Here is a 22231-nt window from a genome sequence, read left to right on the forward strand (position 1 = left end):
CTTCTGACGTCACTAGGGGAGGAGACACGTCACCAGTGGGAGGAGCTACGGACGAACAGGGTACCCGAAAAGTACCCTCGCATGCTCGGTGGCTCGCCACCTGCTTACTAAAGGTAATAGTTGGTGGCGTGGATAGTAGAGGAACTATCCCTCTGGCCTAGCTCCTCCCCTTGTCATGGCTTCTCCCCCTGATGGAAAAGGTCCCTTAGGCCACTTGAATCTAGCATCAACCGTTACCCCATGTCCTCCTGTGTACCTCAAATTCCCCCAGCGTCTCCCTGACATGTACCATCATTCGAAGCTTGTTTCCCTACATGCACCCGTGTGCTTCAAATACCCTCAGCGTCTCCATGACCCGTCCCCACAGCAGTCTGTTTTCCCACATGCCCCAAATAACTCCCATTGTCTCCAAGACCCGCCCCTTCCCCCAAAGTCTGTTTGTCCACACGAACCTCATACCCTCCAACATGACCCGCCCCACTTGGTACAAAATGCTGTTTCTGGACTTCCCTCTTGCTTTATTATTGCCATCACATGTGAAGAAACAGCTTTCCTATCATTTAACTAGTTCAACACAGGTGATGGAAATCATAAATTAAGAGGGAAGCCCAGAAACAGAGCATTTTGTACCTAGTGGGACGGGTCATGTTGGAGGGCATGGAACCTGTGTTCCCAATACTCCCAGCATCTCCATAAGCTGCCCCCCCCCCAGCATTCTGACAGTTTCCCCACATAGACCCGTTTGACCTAATTGCCCCACACCCCATCATCTATTTGACATGTCCCACCCCAGCATAAATGCCCCTCTCCTGCAGCCTGTTACTCCATTGCACCCCTAAAGAGCCTAGCACAAACCTCCCAACATGACCCTCTCCAGGAGGGACAGAATGCTCTGCTCCTGGACTTCCCTCTTAATTTATGATTGCCGGCACCTGGGATGAACAGGTTAATGGATAAGAAAGGTGTTTTAGCACAGGTGATGACCAGCATAAATGAAGAGAAACGTCCAGAAGCAGAGCATTGTGTCTCCACCCCCACCCCACCAGCCTTCGTCCTAGCATATCTCGTTATCTCCACCCACAGCATCCATTTCCCCCTCTGTGGCCCAATTTCCCCTTGTACCCAACATGGCATCTTCCCTGGAAGCCTACGTCCCAGGTGATTTAGGATAACGTCAGAAGGTCAATTTACTGAAGTGGATCTATCTGTCCGCTTTCATATTATTACTGTACTGGTATACAGGAAAATGGCCACCGCCCTCCTAAACTAAGGACATATAAGAAAGGTTACTATCTATGTGAAGCATATCGTAGCTGCAGATCACCAGAGGAGAGAACCTTGCAATTGACAACTTGTGGCCGCCATTTACGTAGTCGCAAATAATGCAGTATCATTATGTCCTTTGTTCGAGCATCCCAGAAAAAAACAAAAACGGCGGCCATTTTCTTGTGGTCCGTATCATCTAATCCAGATGTCATTTAACCTGAGACTGGAATCCCCAGACAGAGGACTCGGAGAGCGTTACTGGGGTTCTCTGGGAAGGAAGGCAGGAATACAGGTCTGTCCTAGTGCTGTACAAACATTGTTATTGTATGTATGATCCAGTGACTGTATAATGTCTGCCCAGGTGTGTATGTATGGGGTGTAATGCTGGACAGTGACTGTGGGTATGGGAGGTATATGTTCTGGACGTGAGGCTGTATAAGGTGTGCCCTGATGTGTATGTATGGGATGTAATGCTGGGCAGTGACTGTGGGTATAGGAGGTATATGTGCTGGGCATGAGGCTGTATAAGGTGTGCCCAGGTATGTATGTATGTATGTATGTATGTATGTATGTATGGGGTGTGATGCTGGGCAGTGACTGTGGATATGAGGCTGTATAATGTGTGCCCAGGTGTGAGCTGTAATGCTGGGCAGTGACTGTGGGTATGGGGTGTATATGTGCTGGGCATGAGGCTGTATAATGTGTGCCCAGGTGTGTATGTATGTGGTATAATGCTGGGCAGTGACTGTGGGTATGGGAGGTATATGTGCTGGGCATGTGGCTGTATGATGTGTGCCCGGGTGTGTATGTATGTGGTGTAATGCTGGGCAGTGACTGTGGGTATGGGAGGTATATGTGCTGGGCATGAGGCTGTATAATGTGTGCCCAGGTGTGTATGTATGAGGTGTAATGCTGGGCAGTGACTGTGGGTATGGGAGGTATATGTGCTGGGCATGAGGCTGTATAATGTGTGCCCGGGTGTGTATGTATGTGGTATAATGCTGGGCAGTGACTGTGGGTATGGGAGGTATATGTGCTGGGCATGAGGTGGTATAATGTGTGCCCAGGTGTTTATGTTATGAGGTGTAATACTGGGCAGTGACTGTGGGTATATGTGGTGGGCATGAGGCTGTATAATGTGTGCCCAGGTGTGTATGTATGATGTGTAATGCTGGGCAGTGACTGTGGGTATGGGGTGTATATGTGCTGGGCATGAGGCTGTATAATGTGTGCCCAGGTGTGTATGTATGTGGTGTAATGCTGGGCAGTGACTGTGGGTATGGGGGGTATATGTGCTGGGCATGAGGATGTATAATGTGTGCCCGGGTGTGTATGTATGTGGTATAATGCTGGGCAGTGACTGTGGGTATGGGAGGTATATGTGCTAAGCATGAGGTGGTATAATGTGTGCCCAGGTGTTTATGTTATGAGGTGTAATACTGGGCAGTGACTGTGGGTATGGGGTGTATATGTGCTGGGCATGAGGCTGTGTAATGTGTGCCCAGGTGTATATGTATGAGGTGTAATGCTGGGCAGTGACTGTGGGTATATGTGGTGGGCATGAGGCTGTATAATGTGTGCCCAGGTGTGTATGTGTGTGGTGTAATGCAGGGCAGTGACTGTGGGTATGGGGTGTATATGTGCTGGGCATGTGGCTGTATGATGTGTGCCCGGGTGTGTATGTATGATGTGTAATGCTTGGCAGTGACTGTGGGTATGGGGTGTATATGTGCTGGGCATGAGGCTGTATAATGTGTGCCCAGGTGTGTATGTATGATGTGTAATGCTGGGCAGTGACTGTGGGTATGGGGTGTATATGTGCTGGGCATGAGGCTGTATAATGTGTGCCCAGGTGTGTATGTATGAGGTGTAATGCTGGGCAGTGACTGTGGGTATGGGGGGTATATGTGCTGGGCATGAGGCTGTATAATGTGTGCCCAGGTGTGTATGTATGGGGTGTAATGCTGCTTAGTGACTGTGGGTATGGGGGGTATATGTGCTGGACATGAGGCTGTATAATGTGTGCCCAGGTGTGTATGTATGAGGTGTAATGCTGGGCAGTGACTGTGGGTATGGGGGGTATATGTGCTGGGCATGAGGCTGTATAAGGTGTGCCCAGGTGTGTGTATGTATGTATGTATGTATGTATGTATGTATGTATGTATGGGGTGTGATGCTGGGCAGTGACTGTGGGTATGGGAGGTATATGTGCTGGGCATGAGGCTGTATAATGTGTGCCCAGGTGTGTATGTATAGGGTGTAATGCTGGGCAGTGACTGTGGGTATATGTGCTGGGCATGAGGCTGTATATTGTGTGCCCAGGTGTGTATGTATGATGTGTAATGCTGGGCAGTGACTGTGGGTATGGGGTGTATATATGCTGGGCATGAGGCTGTATAATGTGTGCCCAGGTGTGTATGTATGAGGTGTAATGCTGGGCAGTGACTGTGGGTATGGGGGGTATATGTGCTGGGCATGAGGCTGTATAATGTGTGCCCAGGTGTGTATGTATAGGGTGTAATGCTGGGCAGTGACTGTGGGTATGGGGGGTATATGTGCTGGGCATGAGGCTGTATATTGTGTGCCCAGGTGTGTATGTATGATGTGTAATGCTGGGCAGTGACTGTGGGTATGGGGTGTATATATGCTGGGCATGAGGCTGTATAATGTGTGCCCAGGTGTGTATGTATGAGGTGTAATGCTGGGCAGTGACTGTGGGTATTGGGGGTATATGTGCTGTGCATGAGGCTGTATAATGTGTGCCCAGGTGTGTATGTATGGGGTGTAATGCTGGACAGTGACTGTGGATATGGGGGTTATATGTTCTGGACGTGAGGCTGTATAAGGTGTGCCCTGATGTGTATGTATGGGATGTAATGCTGGGCAGTGACTGTGGGTATGGGAGGTATATGTGCTGGATATGAGGCTGTATAATGTGTGCCCAGAGGTGAACTGTAATGCTGGGCTGTGACTGTGGGTATGGGGTGTATATGTGCTGGGCATGAGGCTGTATAATGTGTGTATGTATGTGGTATAATGCTGGGCAGTGACTGTGGGTATAGGAGGTATATGTGCTGGGCATGAGGCTGTATAATGTGTGCCCGGTGTGTATGTATGTGGTGTAATGCTAGGCAGTGACTGTGGGTATGGGGGGTGTATGTGCTGGGAATAAGGCTATATATTGTGTGCCCAGGTATGTATGTATGGGGTGTAATGCTGGGCAGTGACTGTGGGTATGAGGGGTATATGTGCTGGGCATGAGGCTGTATAATGTGTCCCCAGGTGTGTATGTATGAGGTGTAATGCTGGGCAGTGACTGTGGGTATAGGAGGTATATGTGCTGGGCATGAGGTGGTATAATGTGTGCCCAGGTGTGTATGTATGAGGTGTAGTGCTGGGTAGTGACTATGGGTATGGGGGAATATGTGGTGGGCATGAGGCTGTATAATGTGTGCCCAGGTGTGTATGTATGAGATGTAATGCTGGGCAGTGACTGTGGGTATGAGGGTATATGTGCAGGGCATGAGGCTGTATAATGTGTGCCCAGGTGTGTGTGTATGGTATGTAATGCTGGGCAGTGACTGTGGGTATGAGGGTATATGTGCTGGGCATGAGGCTGTATAATATGTGCCCAGGTGTGAGCTGTAATGCTTGGCATTGACTTTAGGGATGTGGGTATATGTGCTGGGCATGAGGCTGCATAGTGTGTGCCCAGGTGTGTATGTTATGAGGTGTAATGCTGGGCAGTGACTGTGGGTATGGGGGTATATGTGTGGGGTATGAGGCTGTGTAATGTGTGCCAGGTGTGTATGTATGAGGTGTAATGCTGGGCAGTGACTGTGGGTATGGGGGGTATATGTGCTGGATATGAGGCTGTATAATGTATGCCCAGGTGTGTGGAGTAATAGTGGGAAGTGACTGTGGGTATGGGAGGTATATGTGCTGGGCATGAGGTGGTATAATGTGTGCCCAGGTGTGTATGTATGGGGTGTAATGCTGGGCAGTGACTGTGGGTATGGGGTGTATGTGTGCTGGGCGTGAGGCTGTATAATGTGTGCCTTGGTGTGTATGTATAGGGTGTAATGCTGGGCAGTGACTGTGGGTATATGTGCTGGGCATGAGGCTGTATAATGTGTGTATGTATGTGGTGTAATGCTGTGCAGTGACTCTGGGTATGGGTTGTATATGTGCTGGGCATGAGGCTGTATAATGTGTGCCCGGGTGTGTATGTATGAGGTGTAATGCTGGGCAGTGACTATGGGTATGGGGGGTATATGTGCTGGGCATGAGGCTGTATAATGTGTGCCCAGGTGTGTATGTATAGGGTGTAATGCTGGGCAGTGACTGTGGGTATATGTGCTGGGCATGAGGCTGTATAATGTGTGTATAATGTGTACCCAGGTGTGTTTGTATGAGGTGTAATGCTGGGCAGTGACTGTAGGTATGGGGGGTATATGTGGTGGGCATGAGGCTGTATAATGTGTGCTGGGGTGTGTATGTATGTGGAGTAATGCTGGGCAGTGACTGCGGGTATGGGAGGTATATGTGCTGGGCATGAGGTGGTATAATGTGTGCCCAGGTGTGTATGTATGAGGTGTAATGCTGGGCAGGGACTGTGGGTATGGGATGCATATATGTGCTGGGCATGAGGCTGTATAATGTGTGCCCAGGTGTGTATGTATGGGGTGTAATGCTGGGCAGTGACTGTGGGTATGGGGTGTATGTGTGCTGGGCATGAGGCTGTATAATGTGTGCCTTTTTGTGTATGTATAGGGTGTAATGCTGGGCAGTGACTGTGGGTATGGGGGGGGTATATGTGCTGGGCATGAGAAATGTATAAGGTGTGCCCAGATGTATATGTATGAGGTGTAATGATGGGCAGTGACTGTGGGTATGGGGGTATATGTGCTGGGCATGAGGCTGTATAATGTGTGCCCAGGTGTGTGTGTATGTATGAGGTGTAATGCTGGGCAGTGACTGTGGGTATGGGGGTATATGTGCTGGGCATGAGGCTGTATAATGTGTGCCCAGGTGTGAATGTATGAGGTGTAATGCTGGGCAGTGACTGTGGGTATGGGTTGTATATGTGCTGGGCATGAGGCTGTATAATGTGTGCCCAGATGTATATGTATGAGGTGTAATGCTGGGCAGTGACTGTGGGTATGGGGGTATATGTGCTGGGCATGAGGCTGTATAATGTGTGCCCAGGTGTGTGTGTATGTATGAGGTGTAATGCTGGGCAGTGACTGTGGGTATGGGGGTATATGTGCTAGGCATGAGGCTGTATAATGTGTGCCCAGATGTATATGTATGAGGTGTAATGCTGGGCAGTGACTGTGGGTATGGGGGTATATGTGCTGGGCATGAGGCTGTATAATGTGTGCCCAGGTGTGTGTGTATGTATGAGGTGTAATGCTGGGCAGTGACTGTGGGTATGGGGGTATTTGTGCTGGGCATGAGGCTGTATAATGTGTGTATGTATGTGGTATAATGCTGGGCAGTGACTGTGGGTATAGGAGGTATATGTGCTGGGCATGAGGCTGTATAATGTGTGCCCGGTGTGTATGTATGTGGTGTAATGCTAGGCAGTGACTGTGGGTATGGGGGGTGTATGTGCTGGGAATAAGGCTATATATTGTGTGCCCAGGTATGTATGTATGGGGTGTAATGCTGGGCAGTGACTGTGGGTATGAGGGGTATATGTGCTGGGCATGAGGCTGTATAATGTGTCCCCAGGTGTGTATGTATGAGGTGTAATGCTGGGCAGTGACTGTGGGTATAGGAGGTATATGTGCTGGGCATGAGGTGGTATAATGTGTGCCCAGGTGTGTATGTATGAGGTGTAGTGCTGGGTAGTGACTATGGGTATGGGTTGTATATGTGCTGGGCATGAGGCTGTATAATGTGTGCCCAGATGTATATGTATGAGGTGTAATGCTGGGCAGTGACTGTGGGTATGGGGGTATATGTGCTGGGCATGAGGCTGTATAATGTGTGCCCAGGTGTGTGTGTGTATGTATGAGGTGTAATGCTGGGCAGTGACTGTGGGTATGGGGGTATATGTGCTAGGCATGAGGCTGTATAATGTGTGCCCAGGTGTGTATGTATGAGGTGTAATGATGGGCAGTGACTGTGGGTATGGGAGGTATATGTGCTGGTCATGAGCCTTTATAATGTGTGCCCAGGTGTGTATGTATGAGGTGTAATGCTGGGCAGTGACTGTGGGTATGGGGGGTGTATGTGCTGGGCATGAGGCTGTATAAGGTGTGCCCAGGTGTGTATGTATGAGGGTGTAATGCAGGGCAGTGGCTGTGGGTATGGGGGGTATATGTGCTGGTCATGAGCCTGTATAATGTGTGCCCAGGTGTGTATGTATGAGGTGTAATGCTGGGCAGTGACTGTGGGTATGGGGTGTATATGTGCTGGGCATGAGGCTGTTTAATGTGTGCCCAGGTGTGTATGTATGAGGTGTAATGCTGGGCAGTGACTGTGGGTATAGGAGGTATATGTGCTGGGCATGAGGCTGTATAAGGTGTGCCCAGGTGTGTATGTATGAGATGTAATGCTGGGCAGTGACTGTGGGTATGGGGGGTAGATGTGCTGGCCATGAGGCTGTATAATGTGTGCCCAGGTGTGTATGTATGAGGTGTAATGCTGGGCAGTGACTGTGGGTATGGGGGGTATATGTGCTGGGCATGAGGCTGTATAATGTGTGCCCAGGTGTGAATGTATGAGGTGTAATGCTGGGCAGTGACTGTGGGTATGGGTTGTATATGTGCTGGGCATGAGGCTGTATAATGTGTGCCCAGATGTATATGTATGAGGTGTAATGATGGGCAGTGACTGTGGGTATGGGTTGTATATATGCTGGGCATGAGGCTGTATAGTTTGTGCCCAGGTATGTATGTTATGAGGTGTAATGCTGGGCAGTGACTGTGGGTATGGTGGTATATGTGCTGGGCATGAGGCTGTATAATGTGTGCCCAGGTGTGTATGTATGAGGTGTAATGCTGGGCAGTGACTGTGGTTATGGGGTGTATATGTGCTGGACATAAGGATGTATATAATGTGAGCCCGGGTGTGAGGTGTAATGATGGGCAGTGACTGTGGGTATATGTGCTGGGCATGAGGCTGTATAATGTGTGCCCAGGTGTGTGTGTATGAGGTGTAATGCTGGGCAGTGACTGTGGGTATGGGGGGTATATGTGCTGGACATGAGGCTGTATAATATGTGCCCGGGTGTGTATGTATGAGGTGTAATGCTGGGCTGTGGGTATGTGGGGTATATGTGTTGGACATGAGGCTGTATAATGTGTGCACAGGTATATTATTGTGTACCTGTCACTTAGTAGCCATAATAGGAGAAGGTAGAGACACTGACCAGGACTGTTTGTCTCAGGGATAAGAGGAGGACATAATGATAACTCAGTGTTACATATCTGCATATATTGCATTTACTCTGTGATGTTTATTATTATAATTATATGTATTTCTAGATAATTGAGCTGTGAGGAACACAAGTCATTACTGGAGGTCACATGAGGATGAGATGCGTCACTGATTCGCTGAGGATGGACAAGGACAGAAGTCACATGACTGAGAGGATAGTAACTCTCACCCTGGAGATCATCCACCTGCTGACTGGAGAGGTGAGGGTCTCCTGGGAATCTCACAGTGGCATCACTTTTACCTATATAATAAGAAAGGGAACTGGGGAGGTGAGGGATTCTTGTGATCCTGGTCTCTGAGACACCGCCTGTGACTCCAGTCCTAGAAGACCTCTGTGTTTCCATATCCAGGCCTCCATGACCCTGGTTGCAGAGATGCCAGACCTGCATGGGCCTGGCTTTGTTAAAGTATTAGGACATATTCCTAATCTACTTGGTATATCTGGAATGTACAGTGACTGGAAATGTAGTCATCCTCCTGTATAGTTATCAGATCTCTCTGTTACAGATGACACCTGACTCATGATTCATTATTTCTCTGACGTCCTAGTGGATGCTGGGGACTCCGTAAGGACCATGGGGAATAGCGGCTCCGCAGGAGACTGGGCACAGCTAAGAAAGCTTTAGGACTACCTGGTGTGCACTGGCTCCTCCCACTATGACCCTCCTCCAGACCTCAGTTAGAATCCTGTGCCCGGCTGAGCTGGATGCACACTAGGGGCTCTCCTGAGCTCCTAGAGAGAAAGTATATTTTAGGTTTTTTATTTTACAGTGATATCTGCTGGCAACAGACTCACTGCAGCGAGGGACTAAGGGGAGAAGAAGCGAACCTACCTAACTGGTGGCAGCTTGGGCTTCTTAGGCTACTGGACACCATTAGCTCCAGAGGGATCAACCGCATGGAACCGGCCATTGATGTTCGGTCCCAGAGCCGCGCCGCCGGCCCCCTTACAGAGCCAGAAGCAAGAAGAGTCCGGAAAATCAGCGGCAGAAGACATCAGTCTTCACCAAGGTAGCGCACAGCACTGCAGCTGTGCGCCATTGCTCCTCATACACACTTCACACTCCGGTCACTGAGGGTGCAGGGCGCTGGGGGGGGGGGGGGGCGCCCTGAGCAGCAATAAAAACACCATGGCTGGCAAATTTATAACAATATATAGCCACAGAGGCTATATATGTGATAAATACCCCTGCCAGAATCCATAAAAAAGCGGGAGAAAAGTCCGCGAAAAAGGGGCGGAGCTATCTCCCTCAGCACACTGGCGCCATTTTCTCTTCACAGTGCAGCTGGAAGACAGCTCCCCAGGCTCTCCCCTGTAGTTTTCAGGCTCAAAGGGTTAAAAAGAGAGGGGGGGGGCACTAAATTTAGGCGCAATATTGTTTATACAAGCAGCTGTTGGGGGGAAAAATCACTCAGTTATAGTGTTAATCCCTGCATTATATAGCGCTCTGGTGTATGCTGGCATACTCTCTCTCTCTGTCTCCCCAAAGGACTTTGTGGGGTCCTGTCCTCAGTCAGAGCATTCCCTGTGTGTGTGCTGTGTGTCGGTACGGCTGTGTTGACATGTGGGATGAGGAAGGTTACGTGGAGGTGGAGCAGAGGCCGATAAATGGGATGTCGCCCCCTGTGGGGTTGACACCAGAGTGGATGGATAGGTGGAAGGTATTAACCGACAGTGTAAACTCCTTACATAAAAGGCTGGATGACGTAACAGCTGTGGGACAGCCGGCTTCTCAGCCCGCGCCTGCCCAGGCGTCTCAAAGGCCATCAGGGGCTCAAAAAACGCCCGTTACCTCAGATGGCAGACACAGATGTCGACACGGAGTCTGACTCCAGTGTCGACGAGGTTGAGACATATACACAATCCACTAGGAACATGTGTTACGCATTTCTGACATGAACCCAAGTACCACATAAAAGGGGTTTTCTTTTTGGGGAGAAAAAGCAGCCAGTGTTTTGTTCCCCCATCAGATGAATGAATGAAGTGTGTAAAGTAGCGTGGGTTCCCCCAATAAGAAACTGGTAATTTCTAAAAAGTTACTGATGGCGTACCCTTTCCCGCCAGAGGATAGGTCACGTTGGGAGATATCCCTTAGGGTGTATAACGCGCTCACACGTTTGTCAAAAAAGGTGGCACTGCCGTCTTAGGATACGGCCACCTTGAAGGAGCCTGCTGATAAAAAACAGGAGGCTATCCTGAAGTCTGTATATACACACTCAGGTTATATACTGAGACCTGCAATTGCCTCAGCATAAATAGTGCTGCTGCAGCGTGGTCTGATACCCTGTCAGATAATATTAATACTCTAAGACAGGGATAATAGTTTGCTAACATAGAACATATTAAAGACGTCGTCTTATATATAAAGGATGCACAGAGGGATATTTGCCGGCTGGCATCCAGAATAAATGCAATGTCCATTCTGCCAGGAGGGTATTAGAAACCCGGCAGTGGACAGGTGATGCTGCCTATAAAAGGCACATGGAGATTCTGCCTTATAAGGGTGAGGAATTGTTTGGGGATGGTCTCTGGGACCTCGTATCCACAGCAACAGCTGGGAAGAAATTTTTTTTTTACCTCCGGTTTCCTCACAGCCTAAGAAAGCACCGTATTTTCAGGTACAGTCCTTTCGGCTTCAGAAAAGCAAGCGGGTCAAAGGCGCTTCCTTTCTGCACAAAGACAAGGGAAGAAGGAAAAAGCTGCACCAGCAGCCAGTTTCCAGGATCAAAAATCTTCCCCCGCTTCCTCTGAGTCCACCGCTTGACGTTGGGGCTCCACAGGTGGAGACAGGTGCGGTAGGGGCGCGTCTCGGGAACTTCAGGGACCAGTGGGTTTGCCCAAAGGTGGATCCCTAGGTTCTGCAAATATTATCACAGGGATACAGGCTGGAGTTCGAGGCGACTCCCCCTCACCGTTACCTCACCTCAGCCTTGCCTGCTGCCCTCGGAGAAAGGTAGTACTGGCGGCAATTCACAAGCTGCACCTCCAGCAGGTGAAATCAAGGTACCCCTCCTTCAACAAGGCCGGGGTTACTATTCCAAAATGTTGTGGTACCGAAACCAGACGGTTCGGTGAGACCCATTCTAAAATTGAAAGCCTTGAACACTTATATACGAAGGTTCAAGTTCGAAATGGAATCGCTCAGGGCGATTATTGCAAGCCTGGAGAATTTCATGGTATCACTGGACATCAAGGATGCTTACCTGCATGTCCCTATTTACCCTCTTCGCCAGGAGTACCTCAAAATTGTGGTACAGGATTGTCATTACCAATTCCAGACGTTGCCGTTGGTCTGTCCCCGGCACCGAGGTATTTACCAAGGTAATGGCCGAAATAATTATCCCGTACTTGGACGATCTCCTTATAAAGGCAAAGTCCAGGGAGCAGTTGTTCGGCGGAGTAGCACTATCTCGGGAAGTGCTACAACAGCACGGCTGGATTCTGAATATCCAAAGTCGCAGCTGGTTCCTACGACGCGTCTACTGTTCCTGAGTATGGTTCTGGACACAGAACAGGATAAAAAGGGTTTCTCCCGGAGGAGAAGTCCAAGGAGTTGTCGTCTCTAGACAGAGACCTCCTAATACGTATACAGGTGTCGGTGCATCAATGCACGCGAGCCCTGGGAAGGATGGTAGCTTCTTACGAAGAAATTCCATTCGCCAGGTCCCATACAAGGATTTTCCAGTGGGATCTGTTGGACATGTGGTCCGGGTCGCATCTTCAGATGCATCGGCGGATAACCCTGTCTCCAAGGGCCAGGGTGTCGCTGTTGTGATGGCTGCAGAGTGCTCATCTTCTAGGGGGCCGCAGATTCGGCATACAGGACTGGGTCCTGGTGACCACGGATGCCAGCCTTCGAGGCTGGGGGGCAGTCACACAGGGCAGAAACTTCCATGGCTATGGAAAAGTCAGGAGACTTCCCTACACATAAATATTCTGGAACTAAAGGCCATTTGCAATGCCCTAAGTCAGGCTAGACCCCTGCTTCAACACCGGCCGGTGCTGATCCAGTCAGACAACATCACGGCGGTCGCTCATGTAAACGACAGGGCGGCACAAGAAGCAGGATGGCGATGGCAGAAGCCACAAGGATTCTCCGATGGGCGGAAAATCATGTGTTAGCACTGTCAGCAGTGTTCATTCCCGGAGTAGCAATTTGTTTTCTACCAAGGTAAAAAGGTTCAGGCGCTTTATGGGTGTTGCGTTTCTAATGCTGCTGCTATAAATTGGGGTAGTCAAACCCAAAACCACATAGAAAATACACACATAAGATAGCAGCGCTTAGTAAAATTAATAAAAATATGAAGGTTTGAGTGAAAAATTAATCACAATTTAATTAGACATCATTCTAAAAACACATAAAAAATCATAATATGGCCACATAAATGCTAAAACACTTGTACTGGCTGCTGCCGTTTAAGGTGTAGTCCGTTCCTAGTAATAAATGGACTGGCAAAGAATTTGATGATGTAACACTGAAAAAGAACCAAATATATAGTTCCACATGGGTTGTTTACCACTTTAAGCCGCTGGAGGTGTAGTCCCTTTGAGAATATTCCTTTGTTAGACTCAAACCCAAGCAAGGGTTATGAGGGGTCCTCACTGCGTTGCGGTATCCTCCTGTTGTACGAAGGATGAGTGGTGTTCCAGATGAATTGGTTCTTTGAAAGTTCAATGTCCCAGTCTTGGTTCGGACACACCTTGGCAGCTGAATTAGCAAAAGATAGTGGCCTGGCAAGCCTCCTGACGCGTTTCACTGCAAGGCACTGCAGCTTTATCAAAGGTACCTTTGATAAAGCTGCAGTGCCTTGCAGTGAAACGCAAAGGAATATTCTCAAAGGAATATTCTCAAAGGGACTACACCTCCAGCGGCTTAAAGTGGTAAACAACCCATGTGGAACTATATATTTGGTTCTTTTTCAGTGTTACATCATCAAATTCTTTGCCAGTCCATTTATTACTAGGAACGGACTACACCTTAAACGGCAGCAGCCAGTACAAGTGTTTTAGCATTTATGTGGCCATATTATGATTTTTTATGTGTTTTCTCTATCGTCCTAGTGGATGCTGGGGTTCCTGAAAGGACCATGGGGAATAGCGGCTCCGCAGGAGACAGGGCACAAAAAGTAAAGCTTTAGGATCAGGTGGTGTGCACTGGCTCCTCCCCCTATGACCCTCCTCCAAGCCTCAGTTAGATTTTTGTGCCCGGCCGAGAAGGGTGCAATCTAGGTGGCTCTCCTAAAGAGCTGCTTAGAAAAGTTTAGCTTAGGTTTTTTATTTTACAGTGAGTCCTGCTGGCAACAGGATCACTGCAACGAGGGACTTAGGGGAGAAGAAGTGAACTCACCTGCGTGCAGGATGGATTGGCTTCTTTGGCTACTGGACATTAGCTCCAGAGGGACGATCACAGGTACAGCCTGGATGGTCACCGGAGCCTCGCCGCCGGCCCCCTTGCAGATGCTGAAACGAGAAGAGGTCCAGAATCGGCGGCAGAAGACTCCTCAGTCTTCTTAAGGTAGCGCACAGCACTGCAGCTGTGCGCCATTTCCTCTCAGCACACTTCACACGGCAGTCACTGAGGGTGCAGGGCGCTGGGAGGGGGGCGCCCTGGGAGGCAAATGAAAACCTTTTTTGGCTAAAAATACCTCACATATAGCCTCCGGGGGCTATATGGAGATATTTAACCCCTGCCAGAATCCATTAAAGAGCGGGAGACGAGCCCGCCGAAAAAGGGGCGGGGCCTATCTCCTCAGCACACAGCGCCATTTTCCCTCACAGAAAGGCTGGAGGGAAGGCTCCCAGGCTCTCCCCTGCACTGCACTACAGAAACAGGGTTAAAACAGAGAGGGGGGGCACTAATTTGGCGTTAGAAATATATAAAAGATGCTATAAGGGAAAACACTTATATAAGGTTGTCCCTATATAATTATAGCGTTTTTGGTGTGTGCTGGCAAACTCTCCCTCTGTCTCTCCAAAGGGCTAGTGGGTCCTGTCCTCTATCAGAGCATTCCCTGTGTGTGTGCTGTGTGTCGGTACGTGTGTGTCGACATGTATGAGGACGATGTTGGTGAGGAGGCGGAGCAATTGCCTGTAATGGTGATGTCACTCTCTAGGGAGTCGACACCGGAATGGATGGCTTATTTAGGGAATTACGTGATAATGTCAACACGCTGCAAGGTCGGTTGACGACATGAGACGGCCGACAAACAATTAGTACCGGTCCAGACGTCTCAGAAACACCGTCAGGGGTTTTAAAACGCCCGTTTACTTTAGTCGGTCGACACAGACACAGACACGGACACTGAATCCAGTGTCGACGGTGAATAAGCAAACGTATTCCTTATTAGGGCCACACGTTAAGGGCAATGAAGGAGGTGTTACATATTTCTGATACTACAAGTACCACAAAAGAGGGTATTATGTGGGATGTGAAAAAACTACCGTAGTTTTTCCTGAATCAGATAAATTAAATGAAGTGTGTGATGATGCGTGGGTTCCCCCCGATAGAAAATTATGGGCGGTATACCCTTTCCCGCCAGAAGTTAGGGCGCGTTGGGAAACACCCCTTAGGGTGGATAAGGCGCTCACACGCTTATCAAAACAAGTGGCGGTACCGTCTATAGATAGGGCCGTCCTCAAGGAGCCAGCTGACAGGAGGCTGGAAAATATCATAAAAAGTATATACACACATTACGGTGTTATACTGCGACCAGCGATCGCCTCAGCCTGGATGTGCAGAGCTGGGGTGGCTTGGTCGGATTCCCTGACTAAAAATATTGATACCCTTGACAGGGACAGTATTTTATTGACTATAGAGCATTTAAAGGATGCATTTTCTATATATGCGAGATGCACAGAGGGATATTTGCACTCTGGCATCAAGAGTAAGTGCGATGTCCATATCTGCCAGAAGATGTTTATGGACACGACAGTGGTCAGGTGATGCAGATTCCAAACGGCACAAAGGTGTATTGCCGTATAAAGGAAGAGGAGTTATTTGGGGTCGGTCCATCGGACCTGGTGGCCACGGCAACTGCTGGAAAATCCACCGTTTTTACCCTAAGTCACATCTCTGCAGAAAAAGACACCGTCTTTTCAGCCTCAGTCCTTTCGTCCCTATAAGAGTCATATCTGCCCAGGGATAGAGGAAAGGGAAGAAGACTGCAGCAGGCAGCCCATTCCCAGGAACAGAAGCGTTCCACCGCTTCTGCCAAGCTCTCAGCATGACGCTGGGACCGTACAGGACCCCTGTATCCTACATGTAGTATCCCAGGGGTACAGATTGGAATGTCGAGACGTTTCCCCTTCGCAGGCTCCTGAAGTCTGGTTTACCAAGGTCTCCCTCCGACAAGGAGGCAGTATGGGAAACAATTCACAAGCTGTATTCCCAGCAGGTGATAATCAAATTACCCCTCCTACAACAAGAAAAGGGGTATTATTCCACATTATATTGTGGTACTGAAGCCAGAAGGCTAGGTGAGACCTATTCTAAATCTAAAAAATTTTTGAACACTTACAAAGGTTCAAATCAAGATGGAGTCACTCAGAGCAGTGATAACGAACCAGGAAGAAGGGGACTATATAGTGTCCCGAGACATCAGGGATGCTTACCTCCATGTCCAAAATTTGCCCTTCTCACTAAGGGTACCTCAGGTTCGTGGTACAGAACTGTCACTATCAGTTTCAGACGCTGCCGTTTGGATTGTCCACGGCACCCCGGGTCTTTACCAAGGTAATGGCCGAAATGATGATTCTTCTTCGAAGAAAAGGCGTCTTAATTATCCCTTACTTGGACGATCTCCTGATAAGGGCAAAGTCCAGGGAACAGTTGGAGGTCGGAGTAGCACTATCTCGGATACTGCTACAACAGCACGGGTGGATTCTAAATATTCCAAAATCGCAGCTGATCCCGACGACAAGTCTGCTGTGCCTAGGGATGATTCTGGACACAGTCCAGAAAAAGGTGTTTCTCCCGGAAGAGAAAGCCAGGGAGTTATCCGAGCTAGTCAGGAACCTCCTAAAATCAGTGCATCATTGCACAAGGGTCCTGGTAAAGATGGTGACTTCCTACGAAGCAATTCCATTCGGCAGATTTCACGCAAGAATTTTTCAGTGGGATCTGCTGGACAAATGGTCCGGATCGCATCTTCAGATGCATCAGCGGATAACCCTATATCCAAGGACAAGGGTGTCTCTCCTGTGGTGGTTACAGAGTGCTCATCTTCTAGAGGGCCGCAGATTCGGCATTCAGGATTGGATGCTGGTGACCACGGAGGCCAGCCCGAGAGGCTGGGGAGCAGTCACACAAGGAAAAAAATTTCCAGGGAGTGTGATCAAGTCTGGAGACTTTTCTCCACATAAATATACTGGAGCTAAGGGTAAAATTATAATACTCTAAGCTTAGCAAGACCTCTGCTTCAAGGTCAGCCGGTATTGATCCAGTGGGAAAAACATCACGGCAGTCGCCCACGTAAATAGACAGGGCGGCACAAGAAGCAGGAGGGCAATGGCAAAAACTGCAAGGACTTTTCGCTGGGCGGAAAATCATGTGATAGCACTGTCAGCAGTGTTTCATTCCGGGAATGGAAACTGGGAAGCAGACTTCCTCAGCAGGCACGACCTCCACCCGGCAGAGTGGAAACTTCATCGGGAAGTTTTCCACATGATTGTAAACCGTTGGGAAATACCAAAGGTGGACATGATGGCGTCCCGTCTGAACAAAAAACGGGACAGGTATTGCGCCAGGTTAAGAGACCCTCAGGCAATAGCTGTGGACGTTCTGGTAACACCATGGATGTACCAGTCGGTGTATGTGTTCCATCCTCTGCTTCTCATACCTAAGGTACTGAGACTTATAAGACGTAGAGGAGTAAGAACTATACTCATGGCTCCGGATTGGCCAAGAAGGACTTGGTACCCGGAACTTCAAGAGATGCTCACAGAGGACTTATGGCCTCTGCCGCTAAGAAGGAACTTGTTTCAGCAAGTACCATGTCTGTTCCAAGACTTACCGCAGCTGCGTTTGACGGCATGGCGGTGGAACGCCGGATCCTAAGGGAAAAAGGCATTCCGGAAGAGGTCATTCCTACCCTGGTCAAAGCCAGAAAGGAGGTGACCGCACAACATTATCACCACATGTGGCAAAAATATGTTGCGTGGTGTGAGGCCAGAAAGGCCCCACGAAGAAATTTCAACTCGGTCGATTCCTGCATTTCCTGCAAACAGGAGTGTCTATGGGCCTCAAATTGGGGTCCATTAAGGTTCAAATTTCGGCCCTGTCGATTTTCTTCCAGAAAGAAGTGGCTTCAGTTCCTGGAGTCCAGAAGTTTGTCAAGGGAGTATTGCATATACAACCCCCTTTTGTGCCTCCAGTGGCACTGTGGGATCTCAATGTAGTTCTGGGATTCCTCAAATCACATTGGTTTAAAACCAGTCAAATCTGTGGATTTGAAGCATCTCACATGAAAAGTGACCATGCTCTTGGCCCTGGCCTGGACCAGGCGAGTGTCAAATTGGTGGTTTTTTTCTCAAAAAAGCCCATATCTGGTTGTCCATTTGGACAGGGCAGAGCTGCGGACTCGTCCCCAGTTCTCTCCCTAAGGTGGTGTCAGTGTTTCACCTGAACCAGCTTATTTTGGTGCCTTGCGCCTACTAGGGACTTGGAGGACTCCAGGTTGCTAGATGTTGTCAGGGCCCTGTAAATATAGGTTCCAGGACGGCTGGAGTCAGGAAAACTGACTTGCTGTTATCCTGTATGCACCCAACAAACTGGGTGCTCTTGCTTCTAAGCAGACTATTGCTAGTTGGATGTGTAATACAATTCAGCTTGCACATTCTGTGGCAGGCCTGCCACAGCCAAAATATGTAAATGCCCATTCCACAAGGAAGGTGGGCTTATCTTGGGCGACTGCCCGAGGGGTCTCGGCTTTACAACTTTGCCGAGCGGCTATTTAGTCAGGGGCAAACACGTTGGTAAAATCCTACAAATTTGATACCCTGGCTAAGGAGGACCTGGAGTTCTCTCATTCGGTGCTGCAGAGTCATCCGCACTCTCCCGCCCGTTTGGGAGCTTTGGTATTATCCCCATGGTCCTTTCAGGAACCCCAGCATCCACTAGGACGATAGAGAAAATAAGAATTTACTTACCGATAATTCTATTTCTCGGAGTCCGTAGTGGATGCTGGGCGCCCATCCCAAGTGCGGATTATCTGCAATACTTGTACATAGTTACAAAAATCGGGTTATTATTGTTGTGAGCCATCTTTTCAGAGGCTCCGCTGTTATCATACTGTTAACTGGGTTCAGATCACAGGTTGTACAGTGTGATTGGTGTGGCTGGTATGAGTCTTACCCGGGATTCAAAATCCTTCCTTATTGTGTACGCTCGTCCGGGCACAGTATCCTAACTGAGGCTTGGAGGAGGGTCATAGGGGGAGGAGCCAGTGCACACCACCTGATCCTAAAGCTTTACTTTTTGTGCCCTGTCTCCTGCGGAGCCGCTATTCCCCATGGTCCTTTCAGGAACCCCAGCATCCACTACGGACTCCGAGAAATAGAATTATCGGTAAGTAAATTCTTATTTTTAGAATGATGTCTAATTAAATTGTGATTAATTTTTCACTCAAACCTTCATATTTTTATTAATTTTACTAAGCGCTGCTATCTTATGTGTGTATTTTCATTCCCGGAGTGGACAACTGAGAAGCAGACTTTCTCAGAAGACACGACCTCCACCCGGGAGTGTGGGGACTTCATCCAGAAGTCTTCCAAATGATTGTACACCGTTGGGAAAGGCCACAGGTGGACATGATGGCTTCCCGCCTCAACTAAAAGTTACAAAGATATTGCGCCAGGTCAAGGACCCTCAGGCGATAGCTGTGGACGCTCTGGTAACACTGTGGGTGTACCAGTCGGTGTATGTGTTCCCTTCTCTGCCTCTCTTACCCAGGGTAATGAGAATAATAAGAAGGAGAGGAGTAAGAACTATACTCATTGTTCCGGGTGGGTCAAGAAGAGCTTGGTAACCAGAACTCCAAGAAATGATCTCAGAGGACCCATGGCCTCTGCCGCTCAGACAGGACCTGCTGCAGCAGGGGGCCTGTCTGTTCCAAGACGTACCGCGGCTGCGTTGGACAGCATGGCGGTTGAACGCCGGATCCTGAAGGAAAAGGGAATTCCGGAGGAAGTTATCCCTACGCTATTTAAAGCTAGGAAAGAAGTGAACGCTAACCATTATCACCGCATATGGCGGAAATATGTTGCGTACTGTGAGGCCAGGAAGGCCCCAAAGGAGAAATTTCAGCTAGGTCGATTTCTGCACTTCCTACAGTCAGAGGTGACTATGGGCCTACAATTGGGTTCCATTAAGGTCCAGATTTCGGCTCTATCGATTTTCTTCCAAAATGGAACTGGCTTCACTGCCTGAGGTTCAGACTTTTGTTAAGGAAGGGCTGCATAGTCAGTCCCCGTTTGTGCCTCCAGTGGCACCGTGGGATCTCAACGTGGTGTTAGATTTCCTGAAGTCGCATTGGGTTGAGCCACTTAAATCCGTGGAGCTATAATACCTCACGTGGAAAGTGGTCATTCTGTGGGCCTTGGCGTCGGCCAGGCGTGTATCAGAATTGACAAAAGCCCTTATCTGTATTTTATATGAGAAAGGCGAAATTGAGGACTCGTTCCCAATTCCTTCCTAAGGTGGTATCAGTTTTTCATGTGAACCAACCTATTGTGGTGCCTGCGGCTACTTGGGACTTGGAGGATTCCAAGTTACTGGACGTAGTCAGGGCCCTGAAAAGTATATGTTTCCAGGACAGCTGGAGTCAGGAAGACTGACTCGCTATTTATCCTGTATGCACCCAACAAGCTGGGTGCTCCTGCTTCTAAGCAGACGATTGCTCGCTGTATCTGTAGCACGATTCAACTTGCACATTCTGCGGCTGGACTGCCGCACCCTAAATCTGTAAAAGCCCATTCCACGAGGAAAGTGGGCTCTTCTTGGGCGGCTGCCCGAGGGGTCTCGGCTTTACAACTTTGCCGAGCTGCTACTTGGTCAGGGGCAAACACGTTTGCAAAATTCTACAAATTTGATACCCTGGCTGAGGAGGACCTTGAGTTCTCTCATTCGGTGCTGCAGAGTCATCCGCACTCTCCCGCCCGTTTGGGAACTTTGGTATAATCCCCATGGTCCTTACGGAGTCCCCAGCATCCACTAGGACGTCAGAGAAAATAAGATTTTACTCACCGGTAAATCTATTTCTCGTAGTCCGTAGTGGATGCTGAGCGCCCGTCCCAAGTGCGGACTGTCTGCAATACTTGTATATAGTTATCATTAACTAAAAGGGTTATTGTTGAGCCATCTGTTGAGAGGCTCTGTTATGTTCATACTGTTAACTGGGTATCATATCACGAGTTATACGGTGTGATTGGTGTGGCTGGTATGAGTCTTACCCGGGATTCAAAATCCTTCCTTATTGTGTCAGCTCTTCCGGGCACAGTATCCTAACTGAGGTCTGGAGGAGGGTCATAGTGGGAGGAGCCAGTGCACACCAGGTAGTCCTAAATCTTTCTTAGCTGTGCCCAGTCTCCTGCGGAGCCGCTATTCCCCATGGTCCTTACGGAGTCCCCAGCATCCACTACGGACTACGAGAAATAGATTTACCGGTGAGTAAAATCTTATTTTGTCTGCTGTTTATAAAGTAACTGACATGTGATGATTGCATAAGTATTCATCCCCTGCAGCCTAGTACATGGTAGAACCACCCGTTGCTGCAGTAGCAGCTGTAGGTCTGTTGGGTACGTCTCTACCAGGTGTGCAGTTTGGGAGTGACGCCCAGTCTTTCTGGCAGAGTTGCCCCAGGTTGGTTGGATGATGCCTGTGGGCCGCAATTATCACATAGTGCCGCAGGGGATGTATTTAGCATCATGTCAACGCAGGAATTCCATCAGCATCCAGCACACCGGCGCCAGATTACTGACAGCTGGAGTACTTACGGTGAGTATCAGAATGTAGGGTGAGGGCCCGGGGAGGGTTAAGGGTAGACCGCCACCCCCGAGGGTTAGGTTTACGGTAGGGGGGGAGGGGGGGGGGGGGGGAGAAACACTTACCCCCTCCGAGGCCAGGATCCTCACAGTTGGAACGCCGCTGTCGGTCATGTGTCACGACTGCCGGGAATTAGTATGTATTCAGTGCCGGCAGATTCTCAGTAGGACTAAGATCTGGACATTGATGTTGACATTCTAGAGCAGTCATATTTGTGTTGTGCAGACAGCACATGCTTTGCACTTACCATTACATGTTACATGTGTAGAAGGGTTTTTTTTGCAAAGAAGCAAAAATTAGACTGATTTTGTGTCTCTCTGGGGCACACTTTGTATACAGTAAATTGTTGATGAAATTAGAATATTTAATAATTATGAATATAAAGATAAAACGTAACTTTTAATAATTATCAGACGAAAAAAGACAGACAAATTACATAAATCATGCTGTATATATCAGCAGGTAGATTAAAAAAA

At 48.8% G+C, this 22231-nt stretch overlaps 1 protein-coding gene across 2 annotated transcripts in view; it reads left to right on the forward strand.

Moving 5' to 3' along the window:
* Nucleotides 1-1004: 1004 nt before the first annotated feature.
* Nucleotides 1005-22231, forward strand: part of LOC135057042 (zinc finger protein 135-like) — an 83579-nt gene continuing 62352 nt past the window's right edge. For both annotated transcript variants that reach the window (XM_063962899.1, XM_063962900.1), the window contains exons 1-2: nucleotides 1005-1558; nucleotides 8763-8915. In XM_063962899.1, coding sequence (XP_063818969.1) covers nucleotides 8805-8915 — 111 coding nt within the window. In that variant the 5' untranslated portion in view covers nucleotides 1005-1558; nucleotides 8763-8804. The remainder of the gene's footprint in view (nucleotides 1559-8762; nucleotides 8916-22231) is intronic.

Source organism: Pseudophryne corroboree, chromosome 3 (genome assembly GCF_028390025.1).
Source record: "Pseudophryne corroboree isolate aPseCor3 chromosome 3, aPseCor3.hap2, whole genome shotgun sequence".
Classification (NCBI taxonomy): Eukaryota; Metazoa; Chordata; class Amphibia; order Anura; family Myobatrachidae; genus Pseudophryne; species Pseudophryne corroboree.